Raw genomic sequence first — 25,297 nt, forward strand, 5'->3', positions numbered from 1 at the left:
CATATGTGTTTGGGTTCATACATGTGTGTTGGAGTGCATACATGTGTGCAGGTTTCATACATGTGTTGGGGTGCATACATGTGTGTTGCGGTTCATACATGGGTTGATCACACGTGTCTTGGGGTGTATATATGTGTGTCGGAGTGCGTACATACGTGTTGGGGTGCATACATGGGTGTTGGGGTGTGTACATGGGTGTTAGGGTTTATACATGCGTGTTGGGGTGCGCGCCTGCATGTGTGTGTGATTGCTGGGGTGCTTACATCAATGTCAGGGGGGTGCGTCCACGTTATGCACAGTGGGGTGTGTGCACGCATGTGTGTGTGCACGTATGTGTGTGTGTGCACGTGTGTGTGTGCACACATGTGTGTGTGTGCGCACGTGTGTGTGTGTGTGCCCACGTGTGTGTGTGTGCACACGTATGTGTGTGCACGTGTGTGTGTGTGTGCACACATGTTGAGGAGTCGGTGTTCATGTGTGGTGGGCTTTTTGCATGTGCAAACCAGAGCAGGATGCTCCAAGCCCCTGTGTCCAACCTGGCCTTGAGCACTGCCAGGGATGGGGCAGCCACAGCTTCTCTGGGCACCCTGTGCCAGCGCCTCAGCACCCTCACAGGGAAGAGCTTCTGCCTAAGAGCTCAGCTCAGTCTCCCCTCGGGCAGGTTCAAGCCATTCCCCTTGGCCTGCCCCTGCATCCCTTGTCCCAAGCCCCTCTCCAGGTTCCCTGCAGCCCCTTTGGGCACTGGAGCTGCTCTGAGGTCTCCTTCAGGAGCCTTCTCTTCCCCACATGTGGCACCAGGAGCACCACGTTTTCAGCTCTAAAAGGCACTTCTAGAGGGCCCCCCCACCCTGGCCATGGGGAGCACCCTGGGGTGCTGCGCCCTGTCCCAGTGGCTATGGGTGGCACATGCCCCCTGCATCCCTGGGGTGATGCGCGAAGTGGCCCTCAGCTCCCTCCTCTTCCTTGGTGTCTGCCTTCCTCAGTTTTCCTCCGGGGCCTGGTGCTCCCAGGGGGAATGTCATGGAATTGAATGGAGATGGGGACCTCCAAACCCATCCTGGCCCAGCCCCAGGGGCACCAGGAGCCATCGTGGTGGCTGCAGGAGCCGAGACGGATGATGGCAATAAAGAGATGGATGGGGGCTGACACAGGTTGTGTCCAGATTGGCACGAGGTAGGGGACATGGGAGGTGTCCATGGGGACAGCGTGGCCCTGCCATTCCCGGGCATTGCCCAACTCTCCCCTTGGCACTGGGGGCTCTCCTGGGATACAAGGAGGAATTTGAGTAGGAGAGGAGAGGAGATGACGTGGGGAGGAGGATGAAGGAGTTTGTGGAGCAGGGAGGAAGAGGAGAGAGGTCAGGGAGGAGTGGCGGTGGCCGGGAATGTGCTGACGGCAGGGAAGGAGAAAGCTGCCACGTTGGCTGCTCGGGAGCACTCCCTGGGATGAGGAGGAGCAGCAGTGTGGGACCCCCATTAGCCCATAGTGGATTGGGGGGTAAAGCCCCCCGGGGCCCAGCATCACGCCCATCACCCTGGCATCGGGGCGCATGGAGCAAACCCATCCTCACCACATACCACAGCCCCGGGAGGGGACACCCCTGTGGCACTGTCCCCAGTGTGCCCATGGGCTCAGGGGGAGCTGGGGGGGTCCCAGCCCTGTGTGGAGTCGGGAATGGCTCTGGCAGTGGCTGTGTCGGGAGCCAGAGCGGGATCTCCCGCTGTGCACGGCGGCCCGTTGGTGCCAATGATAATAACAATCATCATCATATTTATACGGAGCCTAATGGCTCCGAGCAGCTTCCAGAATCCATTTGGAGGCAGCCGCTGGCTTTTCCTCATTCCCAGCGAGGTGCTGGAGCAGAATGGCCAAGGAAGCTGCTTGTTATCCGGCCCTGATCCGCAGCTGGGGGGCCCCAGGGTGGTGCAGTGCCCCATGGTCCCATGGTGGTGGAGGTGGGATGGAGGGGAAGGGATAGAGAAGGGATGCAGGGCGAAGGGATGCAGGGAAAGGATAGTAGGGGAAGGGATGGAGGGGAAGGGATGGAGGGGAAGGGATGGAGGGGAAGGGATGAAGGGGAAGTGATGGTGGAGTTGGGATGGAGAAGAAGAAATGGAGGGGAAGGGATGGAGGGGAAGGGATGGAGAAGGGATGCAGGGGAAGGAATAGTGGAGGGGTCGGGATGGAGGAGAAGGGATGGAGGGGAAGCAATGGAGAACGGATGGAGGGGAAGGGAAAGTGGAGGGGTTGGGATGGAGGAAAAGGGATGGAGGGGAAGGGATGGAGGGGAAGGGATGGAGGGGAAGGGATGGAGAAGGGATGCAGGGGAAGGAATATTGGAGGGGTCGGGATGGAGGAGAAGGGATGGAGGGGAAGCAATGGAGAAGGGATGGAGGGAATGGGATTTCACTTCTTGCTTGCCAGGAAAACAGCACTGGGGAGCACAACAATAAAGTGAGGTGCGTTTTGGCTCCTTGGCTGGGAAAGGTGGGTGAATTCCCACTGAAGTCAGTGTCCCGGCAGGAAAAGTCTGTTCCCAGCCCCATAGGAGCTCTCTTTAGGATTCTTATTCCTTCTTCCCTTTGACCAGCACCAGTGGCTCCCGCTGGTGCCCCCTCCATCCCTGTGATCCCCTGTGCTCCCAGCTCCTGATGTGCGGCCGAGGGGGATTTGCAGAGAGCTGCAGGAAACTCAATTTCCTATGGAAAAGCAGCTTCTCTTCACTCCAGCCTCCTTCCCCCCAGCCAGTAACTCCTTGGCTGCCTGGAAAGAGATTTCACAAGCGGGTCAAAGTCACAAGGATAAAGGAGACGGGGTGAGAAGGGAGATGGATGCTGTAGGGATGGTGCTGTCCCCAGGGATTCACCTGGTCCAGCCCATCTAGGACAGAGGGGCTGGTAAAGCTGTCACCGGGGGCTAAACTGCTCTTGTTAACACACTTTTTCCTCTGAACAAATCGTTGCCCCCCTAAACCACCACTCAATCATTAAAGCCACTAGTGGAGCAGGCCAGGCGCAGCGGTGATGGGCGAGCGGGACCCAGAGGAGAAGCTGGGGGAGCTTCAATGCTGCTGGAGCATCCCCAGGGAGACCCATCCCCATCCCCTCCATGGGGGCAAATGCCATCATCCGCCTATGGATAACTGCAGCACCTCAGTCCCACGTTAACCCCCATCTCTTCACATGGGTTTTCCTTCCTCCTGCCTCCCCTCCTCAAATCCAGCATCCGCTGGGAATGGTTTCATGGCACTTCCCCATCCCATCACCCCATGAGGTCGAGCCGTGCTTTAATGTACCCTTTTAATCAGCTCTGCTCCTGGAGTAAGAGGCAGAGGTTCGTTGGAAGAACCTGCAGTTCCCACGGGATGGTTACACCGTGACCCTGGGATTGCTGCAGGACCCTGGGATTGCTGCAGGACCCTGGGATTGCTGCAGGACCCTGGGATCACTGCAGGACCTCGGGATCACTGCCTGACCCTGGGATTGCTGCAGGACCCTGGGATTGCTGCAGGACCCTGGGATCACTGCAGGACCTCAGGATCACTGCCTGACCCTGGGATTGCTGCAGGACCCTGGGATCACTGCAGGACCTCGGGATCACTGCCTGACCCTGGGACTGCTGCAGGACTCTGGGATCACTTTGGGACCTTGCGGTTGCTTCAGGACCCTGGGATTCTTGCTTGGTCCCGGGGTTGTTGTGGGGTCCTGGGATCACTGCAGGGACCGGGGATCACTGCCGGGACCGGAGATCACTGCCAGGACCTGGGATCACTGCCTGCCTGGAAGGAGAGTGCTGAGCATCCCAGGATGGGGACAGCCCCGGGCCCAGCGCTTGGGGCAGACCAGGCTCCATCCTGGCTGGTACCCAGGACAGGGCAGCACCAGGGATGCTCTCAGGAGGGGCCATCACATCGAAGGGTACCCTCAGGTGTCAAAGCAGGGCTCTTCTTCCTCACAGTCCGTGTGTTCCCAGGCCTGATTCCTAACTCAACAGCAGGAGCGATTTCCCCGGGAGAGCATTTAGAGGGGAGATTGAATGAGGAATTTACTGCCAGCATTAAGGCAGCACCAGATCACTTATTTATGAGAACTTCTTGACAGATCTGCTGCTCAATAATGGATGGCACGCAGCGTTTAGTCAGGGTCACCAGTGAATCATTCACCTCCTATCAACTACAGGAGGGGTTCTGAGCAATGATCTCCCCCATGTTCGGGGCTGGAAGTAGGAAACTGATGCTGTCTCCAGTAACGGTGGCGTCCCTGCATCCCCTTGCTTGGTGCTGGGATGGGTTTTGGTGCCAAAGGGCTGGTGGCTTTGGGAGGAAGAAGTGTTGACGCATTTAGAGCAGCTCCTTGTGCAAGAGATGAGGAACCCAGGTTCACGTCACGTCCTCGAGGGGCTCTGAGCAGAGTAACCTCATCTTGCCCTGGATGGGGAAACTGAGGCAGAGGGGATGCTGTTCCCGAAGTCTGGAATCCAGGCTCGTCTCTGCCATGGGGATGGTCCCTGCGGAGCAGTGATGTGGGGGGGCTCAACCCCTGCTAAGACCCCGTTTCCTGCCTTGGTGCCTTTGTCCCTGGTCATGATGTGGACAGCGGCCACCAGCAGCACGAGCGGCACAAAGACCCCGGCCATGAGATACCCCTTCACCAGGCAATAGCGGTCCTGAGCCCAGCAGGACCCTGGGGGCTGCCTCCCCCCTGTGTCCTGCTTCCCAGTGTCCCCAGCACCAGGCTCCAATGCTCCATGGGGATCCACTGTGCTCCCAATGGGTCCTTTGGTGTCACCAGTCCCGGGCACCGATGCTGCATGGGGATCCACTCTGCTCCCAGTGGATCCTTTGGTGACACCAGTCCCGGGCACCAGCAGTGGAGATCCATCTGTGGGCACAGGGCATGGTGTGAGCCATGGGGCTGTGGCAGGGGACAGGGGGCTGCCCTTGGGTACCACCAGGGCTGGTGCAGTGGGTGCAATGGGTTCAGTGGGTGCAGTGGGTGCAATGGGTGCAGTGGGTGCAATGGGTGCAATGGGTGCAGTGGGTGCAGTGGGTGCAGTAGGCATTGAAAGAGGAAGGGGGATTTCCCCACTGACCACATGCCCATCCTGAGCTTCTCCGCATGGCCAAGGGGAAATGCTGAGGGCTGGGTGGGCTCATGAGCAGGGAGCCCGTGTGGTGGCAGCTCATCCCCTGCTACATACTGGGAGAGAAGGGATGCAGAGCAGCCTGAGGAGGAGGACCTGAGGGTCTTGGTCCACGAGAAGCTTCCCATAACCTGGCTTCAGTGTGAGCTTGAGCCCAGAACCCCCCTGTGCTGGGCTGCATCAACAGGAGGCGAGCAGCAGGGCAGGGAGGGGATCCTGCCCCTCTGCTCTGCTCTGCTCCGGGAGACCCCCCTGCAGCACTGGGTGCAGCTCTGGTGTCCTCAGCATAAGGACATGGAGCTGTTGGAGCAAGTGCGGAGGAGGCCACGAGGATGAGCAGGGGCTGGAGCAGCTCCCATAGGAGCCAGGCTGGGAATGCTGGGGCTGCTCAGCCTGGAGAAGAGAAGCTGCGTGGAGAGCTCAGAGCAGCTCCCAGTGTCTGCAGGGGGCTACAAGGATGCTGGAGAGGGGCCTTCATCAGGGACTGGAGCGATAGGACAAGGGGTGATGGGTTCAGACTGAAACAGGGGGGATTTAGGTTGGATATAGGGAAGTTCTTCCCTGTGAGGGTTCTGGGTCATTGGAATGGGTTGAATGGAGAAGCAGTGGCTGCACCATCCCTGGCAGTGCTCAAGGCCAGGCTGGACATGGGCTTGGAGCATCCTGCTCTAGTGGAAGGGGTCCCTGCCTGTGGCAGGGGTTGTAGCTGAATGATCTTAAGACCTTTTCCAACCCAAACCATCCCATGATTCTATGATTCTATGCCTGGGGTGAGCCCAACACAAACCTGGTCCCCTCAACCCCCCGCCCTCCATCCTTAGACTCACCAAGAACCAGCAAGGAGTAGTGAAAGGTCTGTGGGTTGGTGGGGTCAGACAAGGTGTCCACGACCACCTCATAGCTCCCGCTGTCCGATGGCTGCAGCGGATTGATCTCCAGCGAGAGGCTGTTGGGGTGGATGAGCAGCCGGCCCCGGAACTCAGGCAGGAAATCAGCGGTGAACATCCTCACCCTGGGCTTGGCCTCAGCAATGTGGGTCCCTTTGGTCCTCCAGGTCACCCGCACGATGTCATGGGACAGGAGCTGCAGGGCTGGGAAGGACAAGGACTGCCCCTTCAGCCCCTTCAGCAGCTCCGTGGCGCAGCAGAGGCACAGACCTGCAAGGGGATGGTTGGGGTGGGGAGATGGTGAGGGTGGTCTCCATCTTCTCCCTCCCAAAGCACCCCAAAGCATCCCTAGGCATGGTGCTGTGCAGCTGGGATGCTCCAACCCATCTGCCCTGGCCTCCCAGACCCAAGAGCATCCTCACCCTTGGCTGCCACCAGCAGCACGCAGCAGACAAGCGAGGTCCCAGATCCAGCCATGTCCCTTCCGCATGTGTGGGGCTGAGCAGATGCTGCGGTCCTTGACCCATGGAGATGAGTCCCACAGGGGCAGGAAACCCCCTGGCAAGGCTGGCAGAGGGCATTGCACAAGGCTTATCAACAGGAAGGACACTGGTGGGTGCTGGTGGGTGAGGGAAGTGGTGGCTGGTGGTGGGACGGGCCCCATGGGGGAAGTGGTGGCAGTTGGTGCATGACAGGACGTGCTGAGGAAGAAGAGGAAAGGGCAGATCCCAGTGTCCCTGCCCATGGCTTTAGATGAGCTTTAAGGTCCCTTCCAACCCAAATCATTCCAGGATTCCCTGGTTCTGTCTTGTGCAGATGATGAATATCCCGATGGAGGTGGCGGGACCAGCAGCTGGGGTTTCAGACCTCAGTGGGTGGGACTGAGCTGCTGGGTGGGCAGAGATGGTGCCGGGGTCCTTCCTCTGGGCATCCCAGCACTTTTCCCGTTGGAGCCAGCTGGGAACAGAGTCTCAGAATTCCCAGGACAGGGGAATTTTCTGTGGGGAGGTTCAGTCCCCCTCCAAGAGGGAACCTACAGGACCCATCCTTTATCCCTCTCCCATTCCAAAAAGAAGCTTCCCATCCACTTACTACTTCCCCCAAGTGATTTGGAACCAAGGCAGAGCTCCAGGGCTGAGCTCCTGCGCGATGGGTGCTGGGGGGGGGGGGGTGGGGGTGGTTAAGGGACCCCAGCCAAGGGCCAGGCTGAGCCCCCCATTGCCCAGCGCATCGCGGGTACCACGGAGCGCGGTCGGGTGCTGCCACCTCTCGGGCAGAGCCGCGCTCCGGCCAGGGAGAGCATTTTGGGTTCAATTGAGGTGATTTTGAGCTCTCCATAGTTGAGGTTTTTCTTCCTCCCATGCTTTAGGTGCAGCCGGGAGGCCACGGGGATGGGCTGCGACAGAAAAGCACTCACAAAGGTGCCTGTTTGCAGACGGGGAACTGGAGGGGTCCCCCTGGGCACCCCAGTGGTGTTATCCAGGTGAAAACCCCTTCGGGGATGATCACCCCCTTCCCACTCCCACCTGCACATCCCAAACCGTGGTTTGGCCGCACCGGCCGCATTCCCGAGCACCGGCGGGATTCCAGAGGTGGGGAAGCAGCCTCGGCACAGCCCCATGTCAAACCCCCCCCCAGCCACCCTGTGCTTCTCCAGGAGCAAGTTTTGCTGGCAGGGGGATGAGGACCCGCGGATGATGCGCTGCATAAGAACACCCTCTGCAATGCGGTGCTTGCGGGAGGCAGCGTCTCCCCGTGCTCCTCAACGCTGTCTGCGAGATGTGCTAACGCTTCCCTTTCATTCCTGTCTCCCTTTCTTGTTTCCCAGCCTCTCCTGCGGATCCAGCTCCCTGCGCACAGCTCTCCCAGCCCAGGGAAGGTCTCCGGGAGGGAAATTGTTCCCTACATGGGGAATGGAGCCTGGACAAAGGCTCTGATTCATCGGCTCAGCCCCGTCTCCGGAGCCGAGGTTCCAGCCTTGCAAGATGCTGCTTTTCCCTTTGTAGCCTTAATTAGGGTTTTGCTCGTCTGCCTGCGAGGGGGAGGAAGGGGCTGTGGAATCCAAAGGGAAAAGCTGACAGAGCTGCTCCAGCCGGCTCCATCCAGGCTTTTTTGGGGGTGGGGTGGGTGGGGGGGTGGGTCAGGGCATGCCTCAGTTTCTCCCGCTGATGGTCCTGAAGCACTTGGCTGCAGATGGGTGATGGAGCAGGACTCAGCAGCTTGTGCATCCCTTGGGCACACAGCAGGTTTCAATCTAGCAGGAAACCCACAGAGCTGATCCCATCCCTCTCTGTTCCCAGTGCCTTTTCCCAAGATTTTTACCGGGAATCTGCCCCTTTCCCACCCTTTGTCCCAGTTTTCCATAGAACCAGGTAACGGCCCCTGCTGGGGGAGGCTGTTCTCCAAGCGGGGTCCCCATCTCAATCCATGCAGCACCCAGTTCCCACCCACAGTTTTCCTGCCGACATCCAGCCTGGGAATGGCTCAGGACCGCCTCAGAGGCAATGAGCTTACCATAAGGAGATTAGCAGGGCGGATCGGAGGGCAGAAGCAGACGGCGGGACGATGGGATTAGAGGCCACCAGCATCCCATCGTGTCTCTTGCTCTCTTCCAGCAGCACTATGGTGATGCTGCAGGGCAGGGGACAGTGGGGGACAGGGAACACTGAGCCTCAACAGGGCTGTGCTGGGCTTGTCCCTCCCTGATGTCCCAGGAAAAGCCTGGCTCATAGGAAAACCACTCTCAGGATGAGCTCATGGACATCTCACACTGACCTAAGGAGGTGGCATCTGCTGGTTGGGGCTTGGTAAGGGAAGAGCAAACTGCTGCTGTGCACAGATAACACAATGTTCCTTCCGACTGGTGCCCCAAAGGAAGAGTTGGGATATTTGGGAGAGGGAATAAACCTCTGCAGTGAGAGGGTGACACTCCAAGGTGCATTAACACAGGGCTGGGGGATGCTCCTCAGTCCCCATATCCGGATGCCATCAGGGTGGCTCCAACCCAGCTTGAAGGGTCTGGCAGATTAGAGGGTGATGGTGCCTGTCCCTGCTTGCCCAAAACCCAAGGGAGAAGCCCAGCCTGGGGTGGTTGGAGGAGAGCATCATCAGCCCTTGGCCTGTTTGCTGTGTCCTCCCCAGAAAACAGCCCAGAACTTGTCCAAGAACCCCAAATAGAACATCAAGGGAAGAAAGAGTGTATTTTCCTTAATCCACGCTCAAGTGGGTTAACAGCTCTCCATGGCTTAAAGCAGCTCATTTCTTGAGGTGTTTGAGGATGGGGCTGAGGCACAAAGTGGAGCTGGGGCTGGCGGATGCTTTGCAGGCTCCCACTTTGGGGGGATCCTACCCAGCACACAAAGAGCCAGGGACACGGTAGGGAAGGGATCCCTGCGGCTGGATGAGGACGTGCGTGACGGCCAAGGTTGCCCAGCCCCAGCAGAAAGAGCAGCCCCTTCTCTCTGCGGTCGTACCTCGGAGCACCCGCAGAGAGAGACGTTCACGTTAATGATCCTGGATTCATGGAATGGCTTGGGTTGGAAGGGACCTTAAAGCTCATCCAAAGCCACGGGCAGGGGCACCTTCCGCTAGAGCAGGATGCTCGGCACACCATGGGGTCGGCATCCCCACGGACCCGCCGGTGCAGCCGCGGCCCAGGCTCCAGCTCCCCCGCCGCATCCCCGCTGCAGGACCAGCTGCAGGAGACGGGGCCGGCGCCGGCCGCGCTGCAGAGCAGCGAGAGGTTGCACCAGCCCCGCGCCTCGGGCAGGACGAGGGTCTCCACATGGGGGGGCTGAAGGGGCTCTGCGGGGATGGACGCGGTCAGAGGGGAGCGGAGACCCGGGGCACAGCGCCTGAGACCCGGACACTCACCCCACACCGACACGCGGAAGCACCGGGGGCTGACACCACCGCCTGGCTCCTCAAACTCTGCCTCGTAGAGCCCAGCGTCTGCCGCGTGAACCGGGCTGATCCGCAGGGAAAGGGGCTCCTCCTGGAAAACTGCTCTCCCGGAGAAAGGGCTCTTGCGGATGGAGGCGGGTTTGTTCCTCTCAGCCGCCAGGATCACCTGGTAGGACCCTGCATCCGACCGCGTTCTCCATCTGACTCTCGCCCATTCCCGCACGGGTTTCTTTGGCAGCAGCTCCAGCATTCCGTTGGCAGACACGGCTTGTTCCTCACACTCCAGGGACCCTAAAGCAGAGGAGGGTGAGCAAGGGAATGGGAGATGCTCTGCGTCTGGGGAGGGGGCACAGCCCCGCTTTGCCCATCCCCATGGATCTGGGGCTCACAGCCTCTCACATCCTGTGCCTTCAGCCCTGCCATGGGGGAGGCCAAGCAGAGGTTGGGAAACCACTCTCAGTTCCTCCTTTGCATCCTGTGCCTACACTTACCTTCTGCTGAGAAAGAGGCACTGTGCCCCGTGGGGGTATTTTCTGCCTGTATATATTTATCATTTAAGGGTCATAGAGAGGGAATTCCATTTCCAAAGGCATCATCCTGCCCTGGGCCTCCTCCTACAAACCAAACCCGCATGAGCAGGGTGTTGCTTTTCCTACATGTGCAATACTTGAAAGAAAAAAGGCCATGTTTTAACCAGAATTCCTTCTTCATGTCCCAGTTGAAGCCATAATGAGCTTAAAGGCCATAATGGCCTTTTCTCTTCCAGCTCCGATTTGTAGGGTTCGATTTCTCACTCAACAGCCCAAGTGACTGCTCTGAGCCCATGATGCAGCCCAGCCAGCCCCAAGAGCAGGCTCCCAAGGCACTTCCTAGCCTCACATGGGTGCAGAGGCTGGACACAACTCACTGCACCTCCTGCAGCAGGGCCACACTTACCTTGGGATCCACAGGGGAGGAAGAGGGGGACAAGGAGGAGAAGGGTGCGATGCTCCATGGCTATCCCAGGGAAAGGTGGGAATCAGGGCCCTGGCTCTGCATCCATTGCCCCCCACATCTACTGGCTCCCGGATCCCCACTCGCAGGGCTCCTTGCACTGGGCTATGCTCCTCCATGGGCTGAACCCTGCTGCTATAGCCTGCGGTCAGGGTGCAGGACCCGTCTGAACGTCACAAACTGCTTCTCCTCCCGAAGCGAGCCGCAAATAGAAAGCAAAACCCCCCCAAGCCCCCCCCCTTCCTCTGAGGTTTTGCAGCCTCCGAGCCCTGCAGCTGCGCTCGCAGCGTGATCGGGGGGAGCCGGGGCCCTGACCCCCCCCCCGAGAGCTGGACTGGGGAGACCAGCGCAAAGGCATCACCCGGAGGTGGAGGGTGCGGAGGAGCCGTGGGGAGAGGAAGTTGCCTCAGGACGGAGCCGGCTCCGGAGGGTTTCACATCGGCTGCTCCGGAGCCGTCCCGAGATGCCCCTACACGGGGGGCACCGGGTCGGGGGTCCCTGGTGCGCGCTGGTGCTGCTGGTCCTGGCCCCGATGGTCACGGCCGGGGACCGAGGTGAGGAAGGGGTGCGGTGCTGGGCTGGGTGCGAGGCAGGGGCTCGCTTGGGTGCAGGGAGAGCTGAGCACAGGATGGGTGCAGGCGTGGGGAGCTCTGGCTGCTGCCTGCGCAAGCGATGGGTGCCGGGGTTGGTTGTGCCGCTGAGCCCAGGGTCCCTGCAGAGACAGAGAGGGTCTGGGGGGGGAAGGTTTGGGCTGCTCCCGGTGCCCCATCCTGCCCGGAGCAGGCAGAGCCGGTTCCCTCCGCAGCCAGCGCTGCTGCGCTTGGGGCTCATCCAAAGAAGTCACTTCCCTGTCGGAGCAGCACCCATGACCTGTGCCCAGACGTGGCTTTTCCTGTACCCAGAAATGCAGCTTTAGAGCAGCTCCAGCGCCTAAAGGGGTGTAGGAAACCTGGAGAGGGGCTTTGGACAAGGGCCTGTAGGGACAGGCCAAGGGGAATGGCTTGAACCTGCCCGAGGGGAGACTGAGATGAGCTCTTAGGCAGAAGCTCTTCCCTGGGAGGGTGCTGAGGCGCTGGCACAGGGTGCCCGGAGAAGCTGTGGCTGCCCCATCCCTGGCAGTGCTCAAGGCCAGGTTGGACACAGGGGCTTGGAGCATCCTGCTCCAGTGGAAGGGGTCCCTGACGATGGAGCTCGATGACCTTTAAGGTCCCTCCCAGCCATTCCAGGATTCAAGTCCCTGCTGCTCTCACTGCTCAGAGCTGCACCAGGCGGGTGCTGCAGAGCCTGCAGCAGCCCGGGCTCAGCTGAGCTGCAGAACCTGCCCACAGCAGGGTCAAACCACACAGCGGGGTTAGACCTGTGGAGCACTGACCCTGCAGGGTCGCACTCCCACCTCCGGGCCGCATTTCCCCTGCTCTGCACGCTCACTGCTCCAGCACCACGGGCTGAGGGCAGGAAGGTGCCCTCCCACCTTTCTCGCAGCACTTGGTGCCTGCAAAGCTGTAGTGAGCCATGGTCCTGGTGTCCTGGAGGCTCTTTAGTGCCTGGTGTGGTGGTGGGGGTCCCCTTTGTCACCAACTGCAGGTCCTGGTGGGAACTGATCAACAGTGGCTGCTCCTGAGCCTGCTCCTTCCTTTCCCCAGGGAGGATGCTTCTGTGTTTGCCTGCTCCAGCTTCTTGTATCCTTGGATCTGGTGGGCACAGGGATGTCCCATCTGCACCCTGGGGCTGGTGGAGGCAGACATCCTCCTGCCTGTGCCTTTGCAACGCTGGAGATGCTGGGGGCCTCCTGGCCATGCTCTCAGTGTTCACCCTGAGCACGGAGGCAAAACCCCGCCCAGGGCTGTGGGCTGAAGCCAAGACCCTGGGGGGCTGATGCTTGGCTCCATGCATGTGCTGCAGCCCCAGCACTGCCCTGACCACAAGGAGGAAGCCACAAGGCTCTGGGGTGCTCATTTAGGGGCTTTTTGTATGATGTATGTATACTAGAGCTGTTGACATCCGGGGCTGCGAGCACACTCATGAGAGAAAGGGTCCAGCAGGCAACGTTCCTGCTGCTTCCCAGGCTGGATCTGCGAGGAAGGAGCTGGGGGACAAAGGAACGAGCAAATGCTGTGGTCAGAGGGTCTGCAACCGCCCCTGGCCAGGGCAGGGCAAAGGGTACTGCAGGGTGCGGACAGGCACAACCAGCCTGGGATGGGCAGAGGAAGGGGGAAGCCTGAGGTGGGGATGGGGATGGGCTCACCCTCCTCTGCTTTAGGGTCCCTGGAGTGTGAGGAACAAGCCGTGTCTGCCAACGGAATGCTGGAGCTGCTGCCAAAGAAACCCGTGCGGGAATGGGCGAGAGTCAGATGGAGAACGCGGTCGGATGCAGGGTCCTACCAGGTGATCCTGGCGGCTGAGAGGAACAAACCCGCCTCCATCCGCAAGAGCCCTTTCTCCGGGAGAGCAGTTTTCCAGGAGGAGCCCCTTTCCCTGCGGATCAGCCCGGTTCACGCGGCAGACGCTGGGCTCTACGAGGCAGAGTTTGAGGAGCCAGGCGGTGGTGTCAGCCCCCGGTGCTTCCGCGTGTCGGTGTGGGGTGAGTGTCCGGGTCTCAGGCGCTGTGCCCCGGGTCTCCGCTCCCCTCTGACCGCGTCCATCCCCGCAGAGCCCCTTCAGCCCCCCCATGTGGAGACCCTCGTCCTGCCCGAGGCGCGGGGCTGGTGCAACCTCTCGCTGCTCTGCAGCGCGGCCGGCGCCGGCCCCGTCTCCTACAGCTGGTCCTGCAGCGGGGATGCGGCGGGGGAGCTGGAGCCTGGGCCGCGGCTGCACCGGCGGGTCCGTGGGGATGCCGACCCCATCGTGTGCTGCTGCAACGTGAGCAACGCGGTGAGCTGGAGCTCGGCCAGCGCCAGCATCTCGGCAGCCTGTCGGGCCGCGGCCGCCGGTAACTCATCCTCAGCTCCATGCAGTCAGGGGTTAAGGGATGCGCAGCCCCCTCTTGGAGCCGCTGTGGGTCCCAAGAGCACATCCCACTGGTGCCAAGAGCCGCTTCCCCTCCTGGGGAAGGAAGCACGGCACCGGGCGTGGGTGATGTACCCACGCTGAGGTTTCCTGGCCGGGTCTGTCCTCTGCGGTGATGGAGACTGTTTAGAAATGGTTGAGGCGCATCAGAGCTTTCCCCTTCTCCTCTCCTTCTCCCCCAGGGCTTTCCAGCATCATTCTAGGCTGGGCAGTGGCAGTGGCTGTGCTGGCCCTGCTCATCGCCATAGCCCTTGTCATCACCTGCTACGGGCGGCGGAAACGACGAATGGATCCCCCAGGAGGTTTGTCCCTGTGCTCGTGGCACGGGCAGATGTGGGGCTGTGGCTGGGCAGCTCCTGGATGCTATCCTGGATGCTCCTCCCGCTCCCCATGCTGCCCCGGGGCTCTTCCTCCTCCTGAGGCTAAGGGATAAGCCACTGGGTGCTGCCAGAGCACGAAGTCTTCACCCACCCCTGCCAATGGAGGGTGCCCTGGGCTGATGCGTGGGTGAAGCATCCCAGCAGCCCGGACCTGGAGGCCTCATCCCATGCGATCCGGAGGACGGTTTGGGTCTGGATATGCACTTCATTCCAAGCTGCAGCATCCCTCTCCTGCCTGATGCCAGCACAGGAAAACCTCCCAGCACCCAAGGGACTTCTTTCTCCCTCTGCTTTGCTCACTGAGGGTTCCCCCCCCCCGCCCCCAACAGGGTCTGTAACCCCCAGTGTCTCACTCTGACCCTTCCAACTCCCCAGGACACATCGAGCAGGCACTCACTGTCTACGAGGAGGTGGGAAAAGCCCAAACAGGCCGAGACCCTGTGAGTGCTGGGGGTGTCCCTGGGGGTCCCCTCCCGGAGGGATGGGACCTCTGCTTGGGCATCCCTTTAACCAGCCTGGGGTCGCTTTCACCCTCAGAGCGCAACGAGAAACGAGGCTGCATCGGGAGAAAACACCATCTATGCCGTCATCTGCAAAGCACAGGTAGGGCCAGGCCTGTGCTGGGGGGGCTCAAGCTGCCCATGGGCTCGATTCCTTCACCTCAGCCTCAGAGTTCCCCCTTTTTGCCCAAACTTTGCTGTTCTTTGGGCATTTGGACTGTTCCTCCCTGCAGGGCCGCAGTCTCCCCCGGGAGCCCGAGAGCAGAACCATTTACTCCAGTCTCCAGCCCACCAGGAAGGTGAGGTTGTCCTGAGCCCATCACCAGGGTGCTGGGTTCATCCTGCTCTGCCTCATGGATGCTCCGCTCTGCTCCACAGTCTCCATCTCTCAGGAGGAAGAGGCTGGACCCAGCTTTGATTTCCACTGCCTGTGCAGAGGTAACGGGCTCCGGACATGGGAAGATGAGCATCGAGCTCATCAGCTCTTTGGGGCTGGGGTGGGCTAAACCCACCCATGTCCTTGCAGGTTACGGGGTGCCCCAGACGCCCCCCATCACAGATCGTGCCCCCGGCTCGTACCGGCCACCACCTCTCCTAGAGCCCCAGCAGGACCTTCCCTTCCCCAATGGGCTTCTCCTGGAGCACCCAGAGACCCCCAGCACCCACCAGGATCCCACCCAGCAAAGCCAGGAGCTCCCTCGGGATGGAACAAGGGTTCAAACCCCGTCTGGGCCTCGGAGGCTTTTGTGATGGGAAGACTCCGTAATGGGAACCTGTCTTTGGGGGAGATGGAAGTGAAATTGGGCTGATGGGGTTATGGGGAAGGGGATACACGTGATGTGCGTGTGTTCAGCTCCAGCATGTGATCGGGTGGGGTTTTGGGTCTTGACAGGTTTGATACACCTCAGGAGTGTATTTTTAGGTGTCGACACAAGCTCAGCTGCATGAGGCAATGGCGGTGTTGGTTTAATTAGCTTAAATCGCTATTTATAGCCCCAGATGTACCTTGGGCACAGGGAGGAAGAGGGAATTGCCTTGTTTGTGACTCAGAAGTGATGGGAAGCTGGTGTGGAGAGGAACACTGCAGAGCTGCAGGGAGCTGGGCAGGGGAGGGTTGTTCCTAAGCATCAGTCCCTGCACTGGGCATGGCTCAGGCTGCCCCGCAGCGAGCTCAGCCTGGGGACCCCTGCCCTGTCCCTTCCCATGGTCCATCCTAAGCTATTCCATGCTCCTACATGAGTGGTCCTGGGAGAAGCAGGTGGAGGAAGAGGGGCTCCACCTTCAAAGCTCTTCCTAAAGGCAACCTCAAGGGATGAAAACGCAATGGGGCACTTTGATGGAAGCAGTGACCCTGCTCAGGTGTGATGGAAGGGATGGAAACCCTCCAGTGCGGGCACTGGGGATGCAGTCACATCCCTGTGGCTGAAGCAAGAGCCTCATCCCATTCCCTTTGTATCCCGAAACGCCGGTTCCCCATGCTCCGGATGAGCAGAAGCATCTGAAGGCGACAGCGGGAGCCTGGGGGCTGCTGCCTCCCCCAGCACGGCTCCACCGCCGAGCTCTAATTCATGCTAATGACCTGCTTTTGCATAGGGGAGGTAATTTGCAGCTCCCTGCAAGCGCTGAGGCAGCACTTCGCTCCCTGCCAGGGAAGTTGGCTTCCCATCGCTGCGCTGGAGTGGGATGCGGGATCAGCTCGGTGCCGGAGCAGCATCCTCGCGTGGCTGCTGTCGCGCTCGCACTGACATCTCCTGGGGTGACTCTGGATCTCCTTCCCCATGGATGGGGGCTGCTAAAGATGAAGTTAAACTGGGTCACCATTGCCCTTTGTTCCTGGTGGCGTCAGTCCCTGTGCTCCGTGCTCCCGGTGGGATGGGGAGTGGGAAGATGCCAGTGGCCATGGGGGCTCCGCTGCTGCCTGCACCCCTGGGCTGCTGCAGGACAAAGGAAGGATTCAGGCCTTCATTAAGTCCTTTGCTTTAAGCACCTGCCCTGGTGGAGGCCGGCAGCAGCGTGCTTGGGTTGCAGCACGCGCTGTAGCATCCACAAATCATCCCTCCCATCCCCTTCCACCCGCACTGGTTGAACTGGGGTCAAGGGGATGGCCCAGACTGGTGCTCATGATCCCTGCTCAGGGGAGGTTTTCAGCTCAAGTTTTCACTGCGCAGGTGGGATTCATCCCAGTGCTACAGGAAACCTGGAGAGGAGCTTGGGACAAGGGATGCAGGGACAGAACAAGGGGAATGGCTTGAACCTGCCTGAGGGGAGACTGAGATGAGCTCTTAGGCAGAAGCTCTTCCCTGGGAGGGTGCTGAGGCGCTGGCACAGGGTGCCCAGAGAAGCTGTGGCTGCCCCATCCCTGGCAGTGCTCAAGGCCAGGTTGGACACAGGGGCTTGGAGCATCCTGCTCCAGTGGAAGGGGTCCCTGCCCATGGCTTTAGATGAGCTTTAAGGTCCCTTCAACCCAACCCATTCCATGGTTCTATAGAACAGTGGAGCCGGTGCTGGTTGAGGGGCTCTGTTGTGAAACCAGTGACTTGTGTGTGAGGAGAGCTGAGAAGCACCCAGGCGAAGCAGGGGTGAATTGCCATGGCGCTGGCACTGCTCTGAAGCTCCCATGAGTAGGTGGTGCTCAGCACCAGGTTTCTATCCTGGCACCTCGGGTGTTGGGGGAGCGGGTGGATGTTTGCTCTCTGAGAGCCGCTGTCTGGGACACCCTGGTGATCTCACAGAGGGGCAGTAGCAGATGGAGCTAGAGGTGGCAAAGCAAGGGCAGATTGCCATGGGGATGGCACCTTCCAGACCTCGCCATGTGTAGGTGATGCTCAGCACCACCTTTTAGTCCTGGCACCTCAGATGTTGGAGCAGGAGCTGGATGTTTGCACTCTGGGAGCTGCGCTCCAGGACCCTCAAGAGCACTCAACAGAGGGTGAGGATGCAAATGCTGGTTTAGGTGGCAAAGCAAGGGTGTATTGCCATGTCGGTGGCACCATTCCGGAGCTCTCCATGTGTAGGTGATGCCCAGCATCAGTTTTTAATCCTGGCACATTGGGCGTGCAAGCAAGGGCTGGGCTTGTGCACTCTGTCAGCCGTGGTCCATGAGGCCTGAGAGCAGGCACGAGAGAGGCAGTATGCAGATGGGGTTATATGTGGCAAAGCAAGGGTGTATTGCCATGTTGGTGGCAACATTACAGAGCTTTCTATGAGTAGGTGATGCTCAGCACCGGTTTTCTCTCCTGGCACCTCGGGTGTTGTATCAGGGGCTGGATGTTTGTGCTCTAGGACACCCGGTGCACTCAACAGCAGGGTAGTACTCAGATGAAGTTTAGATGGCAAAACAAGGATGGATCTCCATGTTGGTGGCACCATTCTGAAGCTCTCCATGTGTAGGTGATGCCCAGCACCAGCTTTTAGTTCTGGCACTTTGGGTGTGGGAGAGGGGCCTGGATGTCTGCACTAACCCCTTGGTTTGTGGGCTGCCTGAGAGTGCTATCCTGAGCTCAGCACACAGATGGTGTTTTAGGTGGCTAAGCAAGGGCTGATTGCCGTGTTGGTGGCACTTTTCCAGTGGTCACCATGTGTAAGTGATGCCCAGCATCAGGAGTCTGACCTGGTGCACAGGTTTAGGAGCAGGGGCTGGATGTTTGCACTTGGGGCACTGTTTTCTGGGGTACATGAGAATGCATTCTATATAGGCAGTACGCAGATGGACTTTGATGTGGCTAAGCAAGGGTGGATTGCCGTGTTCGTGGCACTTTTCCAGCAGTCACCATGTGCAGGTGACGCCCAGCACCAGGTTTTTGTCCTGGCACTTTAGGCTTAGGAGCAGGGCTGAACGTTTGCACTTAGTGAGCTGCTTCGAGAGCATTGCCCTGAGCCATGGGTCTGCGAGGTCTGATGGGGCGCATTGAGCCCCCCGGGGCCGGGCCGGTGCAGGGGCTGTAGGATCAGGGTGGGCCGAGCCAGCTCCTCGCTGCTGGGCTTGTCCATGGGAAGCCTTGCCCCGTGCTCATCATCCCTAAGGAGCCCCCGCGGGCTGTGCCCCGGCCCCGGGACTCCGGTTCGGGACAAGGCGCTTCAGACCCCTGCTGCGGGGCCCCGGGCAGCGCGCAGAGGGGCTGCGGGGCCGGGGACAGGCGGTTCCGCGGAGCGGTGCCCGTGTTTGTGTGACCGGTGCCTGCGGAGATGCGGGGGGATGCGGCGGGGAGCGAGTCGGGAGCGCGCTGGGCCCTCCCCGGGGGATGGAGCCGGGCTCGCTCCTTCCCGGAGCAGGGAACGCGTTTCCAGGCTGCGCCCGCACAGCCGGGTCCGTTCGGCAGCGGCACCAGCGCCGCGCAAAGCCCAGCCGGGAGCCTCGGGGCTTCCGTCGGTGCCGGGGCGGGAGCTGCCCCGGGCTTTGCTGCTCGGGGCGCTCCGTGCGGGGGTCATTGCCCAGACCCGGCCCCGTGGGGCTGCGGCTGCCGCGAGGGCCGGGGATGGGTCCGGGATGGGTCCCGGTGCGCGCATCCCGGAGGGTCGGAGCCCGGCGCCCTCGGCGGAGCCGGTCCAGGCCCCTTCCCCAGCGGTTTGGGGCTCCAGCAGAGCCGGGCCCGAGAGCGGGGACCGGCCCCGGTCGGTGCTGCGGGGCTGGAACGAGCGCAGCGCTCCCGGGAGGCGGCCGCCGGGGGGCTCCGGGCACCGCTCCCCGAGAGAGGGAGCCCGTTCCTGTTTCTCCCTTCCCTATCGCTGCTTCCTTAGCACGGTAACGGTTTGTTTGGGTAAGTGACCAACGAACCTCTTTGATGAGCAGCATTTGGCCTCGTTTGTGTCTTAATCTCACTCTGGGTATAGCAACCAGGTCAACATCACGGGATCTGCCGACAGGGATGAACTTTTCCTCACTGTAGAGTGGGATAAAGTTCCTGTGGTGCACATGAAGGATGTGCTGGAGAAGACAGCTCTGGGTTATTCCTGCTTCAGGTACAGGCAAACCCACTCATGGGGTTGCTTTTGCCCAGGGACCCGGGTGTACTTGGTGGGTAATGAGGGAGGATGGGGAAGTCTGATGTTAGCAGGGAAGCATCACTTGTGGAGAGGGGTCCTTATGTGCGGGACCCAGGTGAGAATTCCAGCCAGAATTCCACCCATTCCTGCCTCCAGAGACCAGATATTGGGTATCGAACAGCAAAAGTGATCTTTTATTTCTCAAAGAACATCTGCAATTGCATCAGCATTGCCCAAAGAGGGAATGATTCCAGTGTCATTGTACCCAGTGCTGGAGAGAGGGGAGCACGGTTCCCATTGTGGGTGATGTCTGTTTGAGCTGTGGGTCCCACAATTCTACTCTGAAACCCCAAAACAACCCCACTTTTCCCCTCAAAAGAAGCCACCAAGTGCCTATAAATCACATCCCAACATCCTCCCATGTAATTGCTCCCTCCCAGCCTGCAACAGGCTGATCGCTGCCCCCAGGGGCACAAAGTGGTTCTTAAGGTCAGCAGTTCTGGGTTGGTGGATATCCTGGGATAGATCCTGAGGTGGATCCCTCAGGAATGCCGTGTCTAGATGAGGGGGTAGGAAGCATAGCTGGCGATCCCACAGTGGTTCGAGCGGTTCCTTGCCATGCGGATGTAGCCCTCATCTCCAAAGCGCACACCCCAGCTGGATGGGACAGGAACCCAAGGGACACAAGGAAACGTTAATGCCCATCCCTGGAAGTGAAGCAGCTTCATCCTCATCCCAACAGGGAAGGGTTTTCATCAACTGCTTCCCAGGGCTCCTCATCCCGGCCTGGGGTTGGATGAGCTCCAGATCCCTTCAACCCCAATGGTTCTGTGTTGAGTTACGTTGACACTCATCAGCATAAGGGGAGCTTAAGGTGGGTGTAAAGTGGATTTGAAATGCATTTAAAGGTCCTGGGATGACATAAAGGTGCTCCCCAACATGATTCCAGGACCAAGAGCAACTTTCAGCTCTGTAACAACCCCTGTTGCATCTGGCTCCCTTCCATCTGCATAGATACTGGACACTGGGACGTTGTGAGGGTGTTGGGTTGAGCAGTGGGAGGTCAATGAGGAGAAGACGTTGCCTACAGGCAGTGAGGCTGGAGATAAGAAGCGATGGGTGGTTGTGTCCTTACCTGTTTTTCACGAGCCAGTAATCCTTGTCATCCAGGGTGCCGTAGCCAATGACGAGCACCCCGTGGTTCACCTCCTGTGAGCACTGGGGGTCATCGTACACCCCTGGAGCAAAAGGAGGTTGGAAACACATCGTCAGACCACAAGACCTCATCCTGGAGGCAAAGCCAACCTTCACTCCAGTGCTGCTGCCTCAGGCTTTGTCATATTGATGCATACAACCAGGAGTTCAGCTCCAGCTACATGGAAGCATGGAATGGTTTGGGTTGAAGGGAGCTTAAAGGCCATCCAGTCCCAACCCCTGCCAGAGGCAGGGACACCTTCCACTAGAACAGATTGCTCCAAGCCCCTGTGTCCAGCCTGGCCTTGAGCACTGCCAGGGATAAGACAGGGATAGGACAGCCAAAGCTTCTCCATTCAACCATTCCATTCAACCCATTCCAGTGTCCCACTACCTTCAACCCATTCCAGTGTCCCACTACCTGGGTCTGCCTCAGACCCAAGAGCTTGCCCAATCCCACCCAGTTTCAGGAGCTTCACATGCAGAAAAGGCTGTGAAGATCTCCAGAGTAACAGGACGGACCTGACTTGTACAAGAAGAACGTGGGCTGGGTGGCATCAATGGCAACAGAGACTGGTCCAACATTGGCCACAGCATCTTTGAGAGCTTCTTCATCAGCATAGGGCAGCTCAATGTACTTGGAGCAAGTGGCAGCTCGTGTAGAAGCGTTGTATTGGCATGTCCCATTCTGGCAGGAACAAAAGGGAGTTGAGGAGCACCAGGAATCCACCAGGAACATCTCAGGACCCCCAGGTGTGTGGTTTCCATCAGCCCCCTTCTACCTTCTACCCCGTTCCTCACTTTTCTTTGACCACTATTGCTCCATACAACATACAGTATGTAGGTAGTACTACATACTACCTTCGTACTACTACATACAGTATGTATGTAGTACAGCATACTACCTACGTAGTACTACATACTACCTACGAACTATACACAGGACTATGGAAAAGGTGGCTGGAAAGACCTGAAGGGACCATCTTGTCCACCTCAACTTCCCACAGCAAGAGCAGCCAGACCATTGCGACACAATGCTCTGCCTGTGGTCTAGAAAGCTCTGATGACTCCTCCTACCTCCTTAGAGACACTCTCCTTCCTCATCCTTCCATCTAACCTACATTTCTCATGATGTAAATGAAGCCCAGGGCTTCCCATCCTCCTCTGGACAGAGGGAGCAGCATTTTGGGGTCTCTGAAGCTGCCTTGTGCTGTTTGAAGCCTTTTATTCCACTTTTCTTTCTTGGATCGAGCCACAGGTCTGAGACCAGGTCATTCCAGGCCACCTCCTGTCACTGGCCGGCAAGACCTTCAGCATTGGGATCTTTGCTTCTGTCTCTTGTCTCAGGGCCTCTTATCTGTTACAGGCAACTATTAAAGAACATCCTGACCCTACAGAGGATGGATTAATGCAGAAAGCTGAGAGCAGGACCCAGGCCTCCTGCCCCATTTCCCCCTCCCTGGAACGTGTTGCCCAATCATTTATGTAGGACAGAAAGAAACTTGTGGAAATTCTGGCTCCAGGTCCAGTCATTCACCTGGGGGCCAAAACAGAATCCAAAGGTCCCTTCCCTGCGTTTGAAAGGGCTGAGAAGATGAGGTGAGGTTGGTAGAAACCACGATAGGAGGAGGTAGATGGGTGAGGGGAAGGTGTCTGCACAGGGGTGAGCGGCCTCGCTGCTCCATGCTGGATTCCTGCAGGTCGCACAGGGAAGGTTGGGACTGGAGGCCCTGGCTCTGGTGCCTACCTCAGCCTTGTAGGGGTAGGACTCCTCGGAGTCAATCCCACCATTGTCGATGATGTACTGGAAGGCGCTGGTCATGAACCCGCCGCTGCAGCCCCGGTTCCCCTGCGGCACGGAGCAGTCCACGAGGTTCTGGGTGCTCAGCGACACCAAGGTCCCCGTCTTCAGCTTCACCTGCGCCTCGAGCGCTCCCACGGCGCTGAAGGCCCAGCACGAGCCGCAGGCACCCTAAGGGAGCCCCGGAGATGCTCAGACCCCGCTCGGGGACCAGGACATGAAGGGGCACGGGGGGAGCTTCAAACCTGGTTCTTCACATCCGTGACACATCCCTGCTCCCGCCAATCCACCGTGTCCGGGAGGCGGCTGCGGGGCTGCGGGCGGGATGCGGAGATGCGCTGGGATCTGGGAGCGATGCTGAGCCCCGTTAACAAAGCTGCCACCTCCTTGCTGGTCTGGTGGGGGAGAGAACAGCGGCTCCTGATGGTGTCTCCCTACACACTGGGTGTGCGGGAGGTGGCTGAGCTTGGGCAGCCCTTGGCCAGCTGTTTTCCACATTGGGGTTCTACCCATTCATTGGAAAGGGCAAGAAGAAGAATGCACGAAGCTCAACCCCAGCACCCCTGCAAGCTGGGATGTGTCATTAACCACCACCACCTCAGGACGTTGAAGAGGGATGAGTTGCACGTATATGTAATGACCAGGACCGGGTCTGAGCACCCCAAAGGCTGCGCTGAGGAGCTATTTCCTCACAGCTCGTTGCCTCACACTGGGAGGCTGAGCACAGGAATGTCGGAGCAGTTTGCCCATGGCTGCTGGAACCCACAAGAAGAATATGGGCTGAGGAGCTGCTGGGTGCTTTCGCACCCCAAACCCATGTTAAATCACCCTCCTATGGGATGAGAGACCAAGACAAGCCCCATCCCAGCAGTGTGGCCTGTACCTACCATGTCCCCCAGGTGGTTCATGCCCAGCGTGTAGGAATGCAGCCCCAGGGAGTGCTCCAGGTTGTGCAGCGTCACCAGGCGCAGGTTCCTCTCCCAAGTCTCGCGTCGATCCCATTCCTCCTTCTGGAATCAAACCCAGCTCCTGTGATGGGCAGCGACGGCCCCCACAGCCACTGCACCCACTCCATCCCTCTAAAGGGTGCGTGCGTCAAACCATCCCCAGCATCCAGCTCATCCCCGTGGGGTGATGCTGGGTTATGGTGAGCAGCACCCACCCCATCAGCGCCCTGAGCCACCCACCAACGCGTCCCTACCTCGTGGCGATACTCCTTGCCATGGGTCTTCTTCCAGAGCTGCCAGTGCCAGTCCAGCGCAGGGTCAGGGTGCCCCAGGGCCACCACAAGCATGGCCAGGAAGGCGATGGGAGGCAGCAGCTTCATCCCACTCCAATGGGACCGGGCAGCCGGAGCGACTCGGCACAAGCACCAGGAGCGGAGGGATGGGAGCCGGGCTTGACCCCTTGGTGACAAATCCGGTTGGGTAAGAGGCAGGAGGTGATGACATCCCTGACCTCGGCTCCCTGGCATGTCCTTCACGGGGTTTCTACATGGGGTGATGCCACCAGCTCCAGCCCTGAGTGCCCAGAGGAGCTCCCCTCCTGGTGCCCCCAACCCCTGTGAGGTGGGAAGGGGAATCCCATCCTGGCCTCACTGCCCGCAAGGGGAGAAGTCGGCTGGACCCGAGCCCTGAGGACGCCGATGCGCAGGGACACATCCAGACATGATCCTGGTTCCACCCTGCTGAGAAACCCTCCCCGAAGGTGTTTCCCATCACCTGGGCACGAGGCTGCTCTGCCAAACCTGGGGCTCCAGCACAGTAAAGAGCAAACCAGAATCTCCTATTTTCATCCAACAGCAGCTCCCGAGGCAGAGCCACCTCCTGCAGCCCTGCCCCGAGAGGGCTTGGGGGAAATCAGAGCCAAAATGGAGCCAGAGTTAACATCAAAACATCCTCCTGCAGTTTTACTTCCTCAAAGCTCCGTCCTCCCCAACGGGGGGTTAAAGCCAAAAGCACCCAACCTACCTGGAAAGGCTTCTCCTGGTGGTGGGCACTGACCTGCAGGGCCCCGGCAGCGTGTGTGGGGTCAGTGGGGACAGTGGGGACAGAGCAGCGTCCCCACTGCCAGGCTGCCCGTGGCCTCGGAGCCTGCTCAGCAGACAAATCACGAGCCAGGAAGTGAGGAAATGCTCTGATTTCATTTTCACTTCGCAGGAGCTGCGCTGGCCGAGCCTCTCATGGGCTCAGCCGGAGCAGGACACGCGATGCCATCAGGGAATGATGGCACACGAGGGGTTCTTCTTCCCAGCACCCCCATATTAGTGGCAGGGCTCCCATGGGGCTCCCTCTCATGTGGCTTATGGGGAGCCAGGAGCTGGGGTCCCACTCTGCTGCTGTGATTTGGGCACTTCTGGGACTTGGTGCTGAGCTGAGAGACGGGATGAGGGATGCTGGGGAGGGACTCTTCATCAGGGACTGTAGTGACAGGACAAGGGGTAATGGGTTCAAACTGAAACAGGGGAAGTTTAGGTTGGATCTAAGGAGGAAATTCTTTCCTGTGAGG

At 59.4% G+C, this 25,297-nt stretch overlaps 4 protein-coding genes across 10 annotated transcripts; 1 reads left to right on the top strand and 3 right to left on the bottom strand.

Moving 5' to 3' along the window:
* Nucleotides 1-1,778: 1,778 nt before the first annotated feature.
* Nucleotides 1,779-6,609, bottom strand: LOC136004086 (uncharacterized). 3 transcript variants are annotated; one of them, XM_065660211.1, is made up of 3 exons: nucleotides 6,452-6,596; nucleotides 5,970-6,299; nucleotides 1,779-2,763 (listed from the first exon to the last, which is right to left on the bottom strand). In XM_065660211.1, exons 1-3 carry the CDS (start codon nucleotides 6,504-6,506, stop codon nucleotides 2,567-2,569), a joined length of 582 nt encoding a protein of 193 aa, XP_065516283.1. In that variant the 5' UTR covers nucleotides 6,507-6,596; the 3' UTR covers nucleotides 1,779-2,566. The 3 variants fall into 3 exon arrangements, with proteins under 3 accessions (XP_065516283.1, XP_065516284.1, XP_065516282.1); XM_065660212.1 differs by lacking the exon at nucleotides 1,779-2,763 and adding an exon at nucleotides 3,286-4,880 and having other exon boundaries at nucleotides 6,452-6,609; XM_065660210.1 differs by lacking the exon at nucleotides 1,779-2,763 and adding an exon at nucleotides 3,286-4,880 and having other exon boundaries at nucleotides 5,970-6,233.
* Nucleotides 6,610-9,210: 2,601 nt separating this feature from the next.
* On the bottom strand, nucleotides 9,211-11,101 carry LOC136004059 (uncharacterized). 2 transcript variants are annotated; one of them, XM_065660174.1, is made up of 3 exons: nucleotides 10,869-11,096; nucleotides 9,903-10,223; nucleotides 9,211-9,833 (listed from the first exon to the last, which is right to left on the bottom strand). In XM_065660174.1, exons 1-3 carry the CDS (start codon nucleotides 10,924-10,926, stop codon nucleotides 9,529-9,531), a joined length of 684 nt encoding a protein of 227 aa, XP_065516246.1. In that variant the 5' UTR covers nucleotides 10,927-11,096; the 3' UTR covers nucleotides 9,211-9,528. The 2 variants fall into 2 exon arrangements, with proteins under 2 accessions (XP_065516246.1, XP_065516245.1); XM_065660173.1 differs by having other exon boundaries at nucleotides 9,211-10,223; nucleotides 10,869-11,101.
* Nucleotides 11,102-11,151: 50 nt separating this feature from the next.
* LOC136004058 (SLAM family member 9-like) lies at nucleotides 11,152-16,634 on the top strand. Of its 3 annotated transcripts, XM_065660171.1 has the most exons (9): nucleotides 11,155-11,479; nucleotides 13,186-13,506; nucleotides 13,576-13,854; nucleotides 14,114-14,233; nucleotides 14,687-14,751; nucleotides 14,849-14,914; nucleotides 15,045-15,110; nucleotides 15,190-15,249; nucleotides 15,338-16,634. In XM_065660171.1, the coding sequence occupies exons 1-9, from the start codon at nucleotides 11,389-11,391 to the stop codon at nucleotides 15,407-15,409; spliced, it is 1,140 nt and encodes a 379-aa protein (XP_065516243.1). In that variant the 5' UTR covers nucleotides 11,155-11,388; the 3' UTR covers nucleotides 15,410-16,634. The 3 variants fall into 3 exon arrangements, with proteins under 3 accessions (XP_065516244.1, XP_065516241.1, XP_065516243.1); XM_065660169.1 differs by having other exon boundaries at nucleotides 11,153-11,479; nucleotides 13,186-13,854; XM_065660172.1 differs by lacking the exon at nucleotides 14,114-14,233 and having other exon boundaries at nucleotides 11,152-11,479; nucleotides 13,186-13,854.
* Nucleotides 16,635-19,965: 3,331 nt separating this feature from the next.
* On the bottom strand, nucleotides 19,966-24,950 carry LOC136004042 (cathepsin S-like). Of its 2 annotated transcripts, XM_065660142.1 has the most exons (9): nucleotides 24,760-24,830; nucleotides 24,511-24,637; nucleotides 23,991-24,195; nucleotides 23,677-23,799; nucleotides 23,035-23,184; nucleotides 22,736-22,960; nucleotides 21,511-21,676; nucleotides 20,930-21,032; nucleotides 19,966-20,451 (listed from the first exon to the last, which is right to left on the bottom strand). In XM_065660142.1, the coding sequence occupies exons 2-9, from the start codon at nucleotides 24,582-24,584 to the stop codon at nucleotides 20,352-20,354; spliced, it is 1,146 nt and encodes a 381-aa protein (XP_065516214.1). In that variant the 5' UTR covers nucleotides 24,585-24,637; nucleotides 24,760-24,830; the 3' UTR covers nucleotides 19,966-20,351. The 2 variants fall into 2 exon arrangements, with proteins under 2 accessions (XP_065516214.1, XP_065516213.1); XM_065660141.1 differs by lacking the exon at nucleotides 24,511-24,637 and having other exon boundaries at nucleotides 24,760-24,950.
* Nucleotides 24,951-25,297: the final 347 nt, after the last annotated feature.

This window comes from Lathamus discolor, chromosome 24 (assembly GCF_037157495.1).
Source record: "Lathamus discolor isolate bLatDis1 chromosome 24, bLatDis1.hap1, whole genome shotgun sequence".
NCBI lineage: Eukaryota > Metazoa > Chordata > Aves > Psittaciformes > Psittacidae > Lathamus > Lathamus discolor.